At 40.3% G+C, this 13,211-nt stretch overlaps 1 protein-coding gene across 2 annotated transcripts in view; it reads left to right on the top strand.

Moving 5' to 3' along the window:
* Window positions 1-13,211, top strand: part of carmil3 (capping protein regulator and myosin 1 linker 3) — a 137,492-nt gene that overhangs the window by 114,620 nt on the left and 9,661 nt on the right. For both annotated transcript variants that reach the window (XM_037534266.1, XM_037534274.1), the window contains 6 exons: window positions 36-146; window positions 315-381; window positions 5,566-5,753; window positions 8,786-8,865; window positions 9,803-9,964; window positions 12,228-12,420. In XM_037534266.1, the coding sequence (XP_037390163.1) occupies window positions 36-146; window positions 315-381; window positions 5,566-5,753; window positions 8,786-8,865; window positions 9,803-9,964; window positions 12,228-12,420 (801 nt within the window). The remainder of the gene's footprint in view (window positions 1-35; window positions 147-314; window positions 382-5,565; window positions 5,754-8,785; window positions 8,866-9,802; window positions 9,965-12,227; window positions 12,421-13,211) is intronic.

Here is a 13,211-nt window from a genome sequence, read left to right as displayed (position 1 = left end):
TGCAGCCTCGCTCGTGCTTTTCTCTTTGCTCTCAGCTTCATCAGGTCGCTCAGATGCGGCGGCTAGACGATGGCGGCACGGCCAGACGCACGCTCAGACACGGTGACCCCATGGACATCCCTGAGGACGACTTTGGCATCAGCATAGTGAGTGCACGGCTCAGATTCCACATCACAGACTGCTGTGGTGTTGCTCTTTGTGCTTTGGTGTTGTTTAACTGTGGCCACATGCCTCCATGGCCTGGCCATCTGTTTGTGTGGTTCGGTGTTTTGGTACACCCACACACTTTACTCATCCACTCCATCTGTGCACAGGATACCATCGCCATAAAGAAGCGCAGCTCCAGAACGCGGCGCATCCGCCCCGTCTCCACCAGACTGAGTGAGTCATGCAGGACAGCTGCAGCATCCTCAGAGCAGCACACTCACTCAAACAGGAGTTAGCAGTCATACAGCAGCAGGGCCTTTTTTCTTGCTAGAAGCACTTGCTTACGTCCCCAAACCACCAGGGGGACCAACAAGTAAGGCTTTTTTCAGAAGCATAGAAAGCCAAAACAGTGAGAACCAAAAAAGTATGATAGTAATGGTAATTGTAAAATAAAGCATAATAATAATAATAATAATAATAATAATAATAAATGATTATCATGTTTTTTGAGAATGAATCGCTTCCCTTAGCCAAGAAGCTGATCAGCGACCAATGAGCTGATCTGCCAACCAATCAGTGCTCAGTTACAATGCTAAACAATCAGCACTCAGTAGCAGTAATGCTAAACAGTCAGCACTCAGTAGCAGTAATGTTAACCAATCAGCACTCAGTAGCAGTAATGCTAACCAATCAGCACTCAGTAGCAGTAATGTTAACCAATCAGCTCTCAGTAGCAGTAATGCTAACCAATCAGCACTCAGTAGCAGTAATGCTAACCAATCAGCACTCAGTAGCAGTAATGTTAACCAATCAGCACTCAGTAGCAGTAATGCTAACCAATCAGCACTCAGTAGCAGTAATGCTAACCAATCAGCACTCAGTAGCAGTAATGTTAACCAATCAGCACTCAGTAGCAGTAATGCTAACCAATCAGCACTCAGTAGCAGTAATGTTAACCAATCAGCTCTCAGTAGCAGTAATGCTAACCAATCAGTGCTCTATAGCAGTAATGTTAACCAATCAGCACTCAGTAGCAGTAATGCTAACCAATCAGCACTCAGTAGCAGTAATGTTAACCAATCAGCACTCAGTAGCAGTAATGCTAACCAATCAGTGCTCTATAGCAGTAATGCTAACCAATCAGCGCTCAGTAGCAGTAATGCTAAACAATCAGCACTCAGTAGCAGTAATGTTAACCAATCAGCACTCAGTAGCAGTAATGCTAAACAATCAGCACTCAGTAGCAGTAATGTTAACCAATCAGCTCTCAGTAGCAGTAATGCTAACCAATCAGCACTCAGTAGCAGTAATGCTAACCAATCAGCACTCAGTAGCAGTAATGTTAACCAATCAGCACTCAGTAGCAGTAATGCTAACCAATCAGCACTCAGTAGCAGTAATGCTAACCAATCAGCACTCAGTAGCAGTAATGTTAACCAATCAGCACTCAGTAGCAGTAATGCTAACCAATCAGCACTCAGTAGCAGTAATGTTAACCAATCAGCTCTCAGTAGCAGTAATGCTAACCAATCAGTGCTCTATAGCAGTAATGCTAACCAATCAGCACTCAGTAGCAGTAATGCTAACCAATCAGCACTCAGTAGCAGTAATGTTAACCAATCAGCACTCAGTAGCAGTAATGCTAACCAATCAGTGCTCTATAGCAGTAATGTTAACCAATCAGCGCTCAGTAGCAGTAATGCTAAACAATCAGCACTCAGTAGCAGTAATGTTAACCAATCAGCACTCAGTAGCAGTAATGCTAAACAATCAGCACTCAGTAGCAGTAATGTTAACCAATCAGCACTCAGTAGCAGTAATGCTAACCAATCAGTGCTCAGTAGCAGTAATGTTAACCAATCAGCTCTCAGTAGCAGTAATGCTAACCAATCAGTGCTTTATAGCAGTAATGTTAACCAATCAGCACTCAGTAGCAGTAATGCTAACCAATCAGCACTCAGTAGCAGTAATGTTAACCAATCAGCACTCAGTAGCAGTAATGCTAACCAATCAGTGCTCTATAGCAGTAATGTTAACCAATCAGCGCTCAGTAGCAGTAATGCTAAACAATCAGCACTCAGTAGCAGTAATGTTAACCAATCAGCACTCAGTAGCAGTAATGCTAAACAATCAGCACTCAGTAGCAGTAATGTTAACCAATCAGCACTCAGTAGCAGTAATGCTAACCAATCAGTGCTCTATAGCAGTAATGTTAACCAATCAGCTCTCAGTAGCAGTAATGCTAACCAATCAGCACTCAGTAGCAGTAATGTTAACCAATCAGCACTCAGTAGCAGTAATGTTAACCAATCAGCTCTCAGTAGCAGTAATGCTAACCAATCAGCACTCAGTAGCAGTAATGTTAACCAATCAGCACTCAGTAGCAGTAATGTTAACCAATCAGCGCTCAGTAGCAGTAATGCTAAACAATCAGCACTCAGTAGCAGTAATGCTAAACAATCAGCACTCAGTAGCAGTAATGCTAAACAATCAGCACTCAGTAGCAGTAATGTTAACCAATCAGCACTCAGTAGCAGTAATGCTAACCAATCAGTGCTCTATAGCAGTAATGTTAACCAATCAACACTCAGTAGCAGTAATGCTAAACAATCAGCACTCAGTAGCAGTAATGTTAACCAATCAGCACTCAGTAGCAGTAATGCTAAACAATCAGCACTCAGTAGCAGTAATGCTAAACAATCAGCACTCAGTAGCAGTAATGCTAAACAATCAGCACTCAGTAGCAGTAATGTTAACCAATCAGCTCTGAGTAGCAGTAATGCTAACCAATCAGCACTCAGTAGCAGTAATGCTAACCAATCAGCACTCAGTAGCAGTAATGCTAACCGATCAGTGCTCTATAGCAGTAATGTTAACCAATCAGCACTCAGTAGCAGTAATGCTAACCAATCAGCTCTCAGTAGCAGTAATGCTAACCAATCAGCACTCAGTTGTAGTAATGCAAAACAATCAGCCCTCAGTTGCAGTAATGCTAGCCAATCAGCCCTCAGTAGAGGTAATGCTAACCAATCAGTACTCTGGAGTTTTGCAGTCCCATTGATATAATAAGAGGAATAAGAAGTGACCAGGCTTCCCTTAAACTGGCTCTGGCAAAACACTATAACAAATGAAAGAGCCCACCATTAGGTTACTCGTGTTATGTTGGCTAGTTTAGTCTATGAAAACATGAATAATAAAGGTCAGTGGTGTCTATAATAGTATACTTGAAATTAATTTCTTTATTGCTTCTTCACTGCTTCATTGAGTTGAGATGTAAAATATGTTTTTTCCTAGATAACAAGTTAAAGTTTACAAGTTTACACACAATGTTTTGTAATGAGGGTTCTCGTTCAGACCCCTTCCCCGAGTAGATGAATCTGATGATTGCTAACATGTTGAATCAGTTTTAACAAAAAATAAATAAACAAATCTTACACAGTGCATCCTTAAAAAAGGTCACTCTTGCATCCAAAATAAAATGCCTGGGGTTGGGTGGACGTGGGAGGGACAAGTATGATGTTGCATAGGGTCCCCAGATATTCAGAAACAGCCCTAAACAATGATGAATGAACTGTACTTCAGTGAGAGGTTTCTGAAGCTTATATGAGTGTAGGCCTTATTATTAATCAGTGTTGGCATTTTATTATTAGTGTAGACCTTTTATTGTACTTTAATAGTGATAGTTTGTCAAAAAATCTGATGTACACATTTTTCTCCTTATCCCAAATGCAGTCAGTCAACCAAAATGTGTTTGGTGTCTAAAGTTTGCTTCCTTAGTTTTGGACAAGGCTAATGCAGTTAACGAGTCATAGAAGAGTAGTGGACAAAAACATATGGCTCCAAAATGAAGTTGACATTTTATTTGTAATAATAAATACAAAAAAAAAATAATTTTGACTAGTAAGAATAGAATTTTAATTAGTGAAAATAAAAATTTGACTTTGGTAATGAACATTTTCTAGTACACTTTTATTCTTTATATCAAAAACTGAATTTTACTGTGAAGAATTGAATTCTTGATATCAAACATTTACGTTTTACTGGTGAAAATTTTATCTTTCTTGTAAAAAGTAAAATTTTCATATCATGAGTTAAATTTTTACTAATGGAAATGACATTTTCCCACGTGTAAGTTGAATTTCCAACATCAAGAGAAATAGGATTAAAAGATAAAACCACATAGGCAAATATTTGAGATTACATAATAACTCAATCTGATCTGAGGTGAATGTGTGATTTAGGCAGAGGTGGACGAAGCTCTCAAATTATGTACTTGAGTTAAAGTAGAGATACTCAAGGTAAAATATTACTCCAGTAAAAGTAGAAGTTCCTCCCTTTAGACCTCCATTTGACTAAAATTACAAAAGTATTTGTACAAGACTGGCTTCATGAACTCATTTCAGGTGAAAGTCCTCCAGCGTCTCTCTTGGTAAACCAGTCTTTTAATAGAACGTCATTAATTAGTGACGCTGACGTCTATTAAAATGATCAGAAGCACAAAACACTGAAGGTAAACAGTTTCCATCAGGGAGAACCGAGTGGCTCTGAAATCACTTTTTACACACAAGCAAAGTTTCAGTTTCAGATTTATTTACAACTTAGTTCCAAGTTTAAGTTGAATAAAAACTGGCTTTAAACTCAGGATCACAGATGAGCTCCTTTACTATGTTGATCTGTAGGCGTCTGTTCATAAACATAAACCAGCCCAAACTCATTTACTATAAAATGAAATGGTGTTTGTAGAAATTCAGAAAAAAGCCGCGTCAGTCTCGACTGCATATGTGGACATATTTCTATATTGAGCTCTATTTACACAAAGTTAGGTTAGTTCATCATTTATGTTGAACAGACTCTCCCAAAGTTTTACGCTGCTGCGCTGACGTTGAACCGCGTGCTGCACTGGGTCGGTATGACCAACAGGTCAAAACCAGCTCTAAACAAAGTGACCGCTGGGCCCTGATTGGTGCTCTGGCTTTGCGCTTCTTTCGTTTTGACATGTTACATTTTTATACACACAGAAACCAAAAGGAACAACAGATTTCTCAAAATGTAGGAGGAAAAAGTCGGATATTAGACTCTGAAATGTAGTGGAGTGAAAGTAAAAAGACGCCCAAAATGGAAAAACCTCAGTACAGAATCACGAAAAAACTACTTCAAATTACATTTACTTACTGTCCACCACTGTATTTAGCCATATTTTGCACAATGCTAACCTGTTGGTTGTAAGTTCCTATTGCCTCACTGCTTCAGTGCAAAACTAGAGTAGCATACTTCAGAGACCAAACATCTTTTTTGCTCATTATATTTAAGATAATGAGACAACTGTGTAAATTTTATTTGATTTTCCCAAACTATTTCTTTGGTATAGTTTTATATCATTCCCCCCTTTATACCACTCCCACCTGTTCCTTCCCTCAGGTTTAGGTGATGACTCCAACTCCTCTCCTTCACTCTCGGTGCCTCGTCCAGCTGCTCCCCTTTCTCGTTCAGCCTCATGGGAAGGTCTGTCCACCCTGCCTACTCAGGGGGCACCTCTGCGCCACGTGACCCACGTCAGACCCCGTCCTCCGAGAAGGCACAGGGCTGGGCATGCCCCTGTGGAGATGGTAAAGATCTGGGGTGCATTCAAAATGGCATGGTATTTTACAACATACTACATACTGCAGTAGTATACACTATATACTTGCATACTATTCTTCATAGTAGTTTACAGTACAGTAACCAGTATTCAACAAAAGCTGTTTGCCATACTACAGGGTAGCCAGTCATACCATCTCAAGACACGCTCCATTTTCCCTAGTCCTCCAGTCACTGCTTAGCAACCGTTAACTGCCTATCAGCATCTTTTAGGTCAGACAACACTTGTGGATATACACTATATAGATCACTCACCCATCCAAATCATTCAGGTGTTCCAGTCACTTCCATGGCCACAGGTGTATAAAACCAAGCACCGAGGCCTGCAGACTGCTTCGGTTGGTAGTCTCGGTTAGTCTTGGAGCTTGACGGAGGCGTGATACCATAAAATACACTGTATTGCCAAAAGTATTCACTCACCCATCCAAGTCATTGAATTCCAGTGTTCCAGTCACTTCCATGGCCACAGGTGTATAAAGCAACAACCACGCCACGCTCAAAGTCACTTAAATCCCCTTTCTTCCCCGTTCTGATGCTCGGTCTGCACTTCAGCAAGTTGTCTTGACCACCTCTACATGCCTAAATGCGTTGAGTTGCAGCCATGTGATTGGCTGATCAGCTGTTTGTGTTAACAAGCAATTGAGCAATTGAAGGTGTACCTAATAAAGTGGCAGGTGAGTGTATATTAGGCAGGTTCTTAATGAGGGAAAAAATGGCATTTTTGAAAATTGCCATGTGGTAAACAAAACATTTTAAAACCCTATTATATTATTATATAATGTACATTTTTGCCCCAGTTGTCAATGCAACCTCAGAATTATGAGATTATGTGGCAGATGAAATATGAATAATGCTATATACATGCTACAAATAAGCTAAATCTCATGTCCTATATTAATCCTATAGAGACAAGTGTCTTGCTTGCAATCTGTTCCTCTTTAAGTATGTCTACAGCTGACTGGAGCAAATCTAGCAGGGCAGAAACTACACAAACTGACTTGTGGTAAAGGTGGCATCCAATGATGGTGCCCTGTTCATAGTCACTGAGCTCTTTGGTACAACACGTTCTACTGTGTATGTCTATGGAGACTGCATGGCTGTGTGCTTGATTTCATGCACCTGTTAGCAATGGGTGTGGCCTGAATTAAGAGGTGTGTCAACATTCATTTGGACGTATAATGTAGTTCCTAATGTTGCTCAGGTAATGCTTAATGACTTGGATAATGTAGGAAACAACTGGTTGCTGAATTAAACATCCTCTCTGACTGATAAGAGAAATAAATACAAATAGGAGGAAATAATGAAGTGTATTTCAAGGCCTAATCCCATTTTTCCCCTTGAAGCCTTGAACCACATTAGGGTTTGGGTGCCTCGTGCTAGGGCTGCATGGCCCTGCCTCTAGAGGTTTTTCAGAGACTTACCCCAAACGAAGTGTTATGAGAAAAAAAGAAAAACCAGCAAGTTGCCAGCATAAGCGACCACAAAAACCCACAATATGACAATTTTTTACCATTAACAATTTCCATTATCTTAATGATGTTTCAGTGTGTCATGTTCGTTTTTCTTCATATCATTTTCCATTACATTTATGGCATTTTGCTGACGCTCTTATCCAGAGCGACTTACAATTTGATCATTTTACACAGGTAGGCCAAGGTGGTGTTAGGAGTCTTGCCCAAGGACTCTTATTGGTATAGTGTAGGGTGCCTGCCCTGGTGGGGGATTGAACCCCAGTCTACAGTGTAGAAGGCAAAGGTGTTAACCACCACACTAACCAACCACCTGTCAAGCATGTCAACCAGCTATCAAGCATAAAAAATCGCTAACAGTAAGATAGGTAGCTAACTTTCCTGTTCCACCTTAAAAAGTCCAGCAGTGTTGATGCCTGAAGCACCAGAATGTACTTGCTTCACCATTTAAGGTGGACCTGGAAAATTTGAATAAGAAGCTAGCAAATAGCTGACTTCAGCTTCATATCACTGAAGAATTAGGGGTGGGCAATACTCAATAACGGTCCCACTCCCTTTGAAGGCATATGATGCCCTAAATGTATCTAAAGCCTAGTAGTGAGGAGCTGAACTTTACCCTCCTTTGCCATCACTACACACTGGCAGGGTCGCCTTCAGAGCAGAACTAGTGGACTGTTAATGAAGTAATGGTCTTGTTTATTTGAGGGTCCCGTTTTGTAGGGGAAGATTTCAACCACTACGTCTTATAACTCAGTCACAGGGGGCAAGGTGACACTCAGAAACAAGGGGAAATGGGATTGGACCTAAGTTTGTGCTCATGAAACTTTCTTTACACTCCTACAAAATAAAATACAGCCAACGACTTAAACAAAACTCCAGTGACAAGTTGGTGAAGATTTTCTCTGTAGCTTCCGTCCAAATTTCCCAGTGTTTTTAAAAACGTGACACGGATCATTTTGCTCTGATGGAAACAGCCTAATTTGCATATATTCCGCGGCCTTTCAGCTATTCGCTTGAATTTAACTCGACAGCTGGGTGGAAGCCTGCCCACCGTATCACGCAGTGTCAGAAACCACACACGTAGTGGATAATTAATCCTTCTCTTACCGTTCCGTTTGCTCTCCTCTCTAAATTATGAATCTTGGCTCTGTCTCCTAAATGCGTTGTGTCTATGCGGGTTTAGAGCCTTCGCCCATGTTTTCACTCTGCCAGAAATAGACTGCAACAACTTCAAAGTCTTAGCGCTCTTATGAGTCGCTCCCTTTAATCACGTTCGCTTAAAGTTGAAGGGCTGCAGGCTACAGTCGAGTCTCCTCCTGCAGATCTGTCACCTTTGCTTATCATATTAACGCGTCGAGCGAAGGCAGGCACAGAGGACGCGGCAGCAGCATCAGGGAAAAAAGTTATCTGCCAATCTGTGAAAAGCTTCAGGACGATCTGAGGGACCATACGCTAGAATTTTAAAACATCTGTTTTCTCTTTATCTTTTATTTCCAATTCATTTATCATCGTGTTTTCTTCTTGCTGTGCAGCATTCTTCTGAGAATGGGGGAGTCAACCTGTTGGATGACGGCCTGCCAGATTTCTACACCAAGAGGGTCCTACCAGACAGGTCTCTTACATTTATGCTGTAATTGCGAAAGTATTACACATCAGCTAGAATATGGATTGTTAAATGCAACACTGTGTGTTCAAAAGTTTGTAGACACCTTAGCCAACGTTTCTTTAGAAAACAAAGGTGTTAACAGGACCTTAGTACTTTTCTTAGAAGGCTTAGCACCATAGTGTATATATATATATATATATATGTGTGTGTGTGTGTGTGTGTGTGTGTGTGTGTACATACGTATTATATATCACTGTTTGAATAAAACCTTGTATCTCTAAATGGTAACTTTACATGAAAAGAAAAAAACCTACTTTTAATGTAAATCAATGGAGCCAGACTTTTTTTCCAAGTCATTTTGGACTTTTCATGAAATTTTGATACAATGTGAAAGGAAACAGGAATTTTTAAATTATGTCAAAAACAAAAAAAACAACAAAAATGGAAATGCAAGGTTTTTTTTTCCAACAGCTGCGATATTTTGGAACATTCAGCCACAACAGCATTAGTGATGTCAGGTACTGATGTTGGATAATGAGTCCTGGATCACAGATATCACAGTTATACTTATATAGAGGACCTATAAAGCAGGTTGGTCTCCCAGTGGCCAGTGAGTGGTAGTTGTTTATAATAAAGTGGATGGTAGATTTAAGGAATAGGAAAGTCAAAATATTGGAAAACACAATGTGAATGGACTAGACGTGCAATGTGCATTCATACCAAACTGAAAAGACACAGTATTTCTTTTTGGATTGCAGTGTTATAATCATCTGATATGAAGTTTCTTTGTGCTGTTCTTGAGTTGCATTTTTTTGAAAATAATAATATTAAAATAAAAAAGAGAAATATCAGATCCTTTGTGACCCTGGCTAGTTGATGTTAGCTAGAACAGGAAACTGCTGGCAGATTCTCATCACACCTCTCATCCCTGTTTGGTCAACAGTCAGCTGTCCTCCCACCATCATGCTCAGGCTCTGAGGCGTAAGAAGAGACGTAGTGTGCTGTCCATCTTCTCAGGCTTCAGGAAGAACCGCAATTCAGCGTGCTATCAGGAGGCAGAGCCTGCTGGCCAGAGTGGGGCCTGTGGGGACGAATGTCGCACTAAGTAAGCTTCGTTCTTCTATCTATCTGTCTATCTATCTATCTATCTATCTATCTATCTATCTATCTATCTATCTGTCTGTCTGTCTGTCTGTCTGTCTGTCTGTCTGTCTATCTATCTATCTATCTATCTATCTATCTATCTATCTATCTATCTATATTTTTAGGAGTGCATTAATAATTTAACTTTTATTTTCATTTGCTACAAAGTAATAGTTTTAGTTTAGTTTTTAGTAAGTTTTAGCTTTTAGTATTAGGATGAACACCAGGTATTTAGCAGGTATTTAATAGAATAAAACAGATGACATCACTTTACTGTCGGGTAATTTCCAGTGAAATATAAAGTGATCTATTTGAGGGGGCTGTCATCAGGAGATCCCTGGTGATGCTACAGCCGTCTGTGGCCAGGATCCAAGAGAACACAGTTTGCCTCGTTCTCTCTGGGTGGGTAGGATGGCCCCCTTCTCCCCCATCACTCAACGCGATGCTAGCCAGCGCAGGCGTCTGTTAGCTGACGTAACAGATCTGGCGGTCGGCGCTTTCCCCCGAGTGTGTCCGGCTGTCCAATGACGTTGCGTGAGCAGCAGTTCGGAAAGACGCGGTGGCTGGTTTCACTGATCTCAGAGGAAGCCTGTGCTAGCCTTCACCCTCCTAGCTTTAGTGGTATCATGTGACTGGGGGAGTCCTAACTAGTGGGTGGAATGAAAAATGAAAAAGGTAAAGAAAAAATAAGATACAGAGTAAAGGCAAAGCAAGAAAAAGGCAAAGCAAGGAAAGGACATGATCACTCTTGGAGCAAAACCTCCAAAATCTCCAAAATGGTAACTTTACAGAACAGGGAAAAAAACGTCTTAACTTGTAATTGAAATGAATGTAAAAGTTTTTTTTACTCTGTAACATGTTAATGTAATGTAAAAGAAAAGATACAGAGAAAACAGGACTTCTAATCAAAAACTGTCACCTTCAGCTAAATAGTAAATTATATATATGCACCCATATCCACCGCCACTTTATTAGATACACCTGTTCAGTTAGAGCTAATCAGCCAATCACACGGCCGCAACTCAGTGCATTTAGGCATGTAGAGGTGGTCAAGACAACTTGCTGAAGTGCAGACCGAGCATCAGAACGGGGAAGAAAGGGGATTTAAGGGACTTTGAACGTGGCGTGGTTGTTGGTGCCAGACGGGCTGGTCTGAGTATTTCAGAAACTGCTGATCTACTGGGATTTTCACACACAACCATCTCTAGGGTTTACAGAGAACGGTCCGAAAAAGAGGAAATATCCAGTGAGCGGTCAGTTGTGTGGACGAAAATGCCTTGTTGATGTGAGAGGTCAGAGGAGAATGGGCAGACTGGTTCCAGATGATAGAAAGGCAACAGCAACTCAAATAACCAACCAGAATCTCTGAGGAACGTTTCCAACACCTTGTTGAAAGTATGACACGAAGAATTAAGGCAGTTCTGAAGGCAAAAGGGGGTCCAACGTTTTACTAATAACCTTACCTAATAAAGTGGCCAGTGTGTGTGTGTGTATAAAAAATATACACTCATAAACTTGCAAAAAAAACTCATTATGTGCTTTTTTGCATTGTCTGGTGCGTTGTGTTAAAATGTCATGATAAATTAATCAGTGGAAATGGATGGAAAATTACTTGGGGAAAAAAAGCACATTATTTCAATTACAAGTTAAGAAGGTTTTTTCTTCTCCTGTAAAGTTGCCATTTTGGAGATAAGAGGTTTTGAGAACATGTCCTTTGCTGTCATATAGGGGTTTTTGGCCAGCATATGAGCAGTTTTGTAAGAATTGTATTGGTCTTACAAATATTTCATAATAACTGGAAGTGCTTTGATATCTTATTATAGCCTTCTGCTGTTTTATATGCATCATTTAGTTTCATTTTCAGATCCTCAGTCAGTTGCTTAGAGGAACGTATTCTTTTTGACTGATAGCACAAGCAAACCTTTTTTTAATATATTCATGTATTTTTTAAGAACGATCCTTTTTCAAGAATCAGCTCATTCTGCTGCCTCTCCTTACTGGGCTACACTTTTCTAAATTGAAAAACGTTGTTGTTATAAATCTCAATGCACTGGCAGCTTGGGATGATTGCCATCTTTGATGATTTCTTAGATGGCTTGAATTGTTTGAGAGACTAACTCTCCTATGGCGAAAACATGTGAAGATATCCAAGTGCACTTTCATGTAGTGCACTTTTCATTTTTCCCCAACTTATTTTTATTATTATGTCTCACTCCATACCTCAGTGTCATTGCAGAGAATGTGTACTCCATCATTCAACACCCTAAGGACCGCGGTGGGATGGAGCCAGCACGGGAAGGAGCCAATGGGAGACTGGTTGGAGCTCAGAGGACGCCTCAGCTCACTGGACGGTCAATACAGGGCATTCCATTGCCGGAAATAAAGCCCGTCAGCTCTTCCTGCATCTTACAGAGACGAGTATGCTCCATTACACTAAGCCAGCCTCAAAACACACATGATAATTATTAGAGAGTTTAATCGATAAGTTTCAGCATTGCCTACTAAAAGTTTGAGACAGTAGCTTTTAAAACATGAGCACTTTGGAGAAGTTGAGTGTTGCAATCGTCCCCGTTTATATTTTAAACCAGTGGCCGTTCTCCCCATTTCTAACATCTCTAATGTAAACGGTGAGTGTTTATGCTGGTTGCATATGTTGCTATGCATATTACCATTCAGGAAAGGGGACTGTTGCAAATATACGAGCAATGTCACCCATTTAGTTTTGTAGAATATCATGTCTGATTTTGGGGTGTCTGCATATCCTTACCCAGGTCACACAAGCTGTGCTTTGATATATTTACCCCGTACATGTCAACCCTGATGAAAAAAAGATTAAAACCTAATTTTTTGCTTTCGAATGGGAATTGGCTTCATGGTTTCCAATACAGATCAATAGTTTTCTGTAGAACATCTTTAGATCCCATTAGGAAACTGTCAAATGCATCTGGAATTTTTTGCTTTCAAATGGGAATTAGCTTTATGGTTTCCAATAGAGACCAATAGTTTTCTGTAGAACATCTTTAGATCCCATTAGGAAACTGTCAAATACATCTGGAATTTTTTGCTTTCAAATGGGAATTAGCTTTATGGTTTCCAATAGAGACCAATAGTTTTCTGTAGAACATCTTTAGATCTCAGTAGGAAACTGTCAAATGCATCTGGAATCAGCTGTTCGTAACCAGTTAAACCAGGATCCATTAGGATCCTTC

Source organism: Pygocentrus nattereri, chromosome 2 (assembly GCF_015220715.1).
Source record: "Pygocentrus nattereri isolate fPygNat1 chromosome 2, fPygNat1.pri, whole genome shotgun sequence".
In the NCBI taxonomy this organism is placed as follows: Eukaryota; Metazoa; Chordata; class Actinopteri; order Characiformes; family Serrasalmidae; genus Pygocentrus; species Pygocentrus nattereri.
This window is presented reverse-complemented; position numbering and strand designations above follow the sequence as displayed.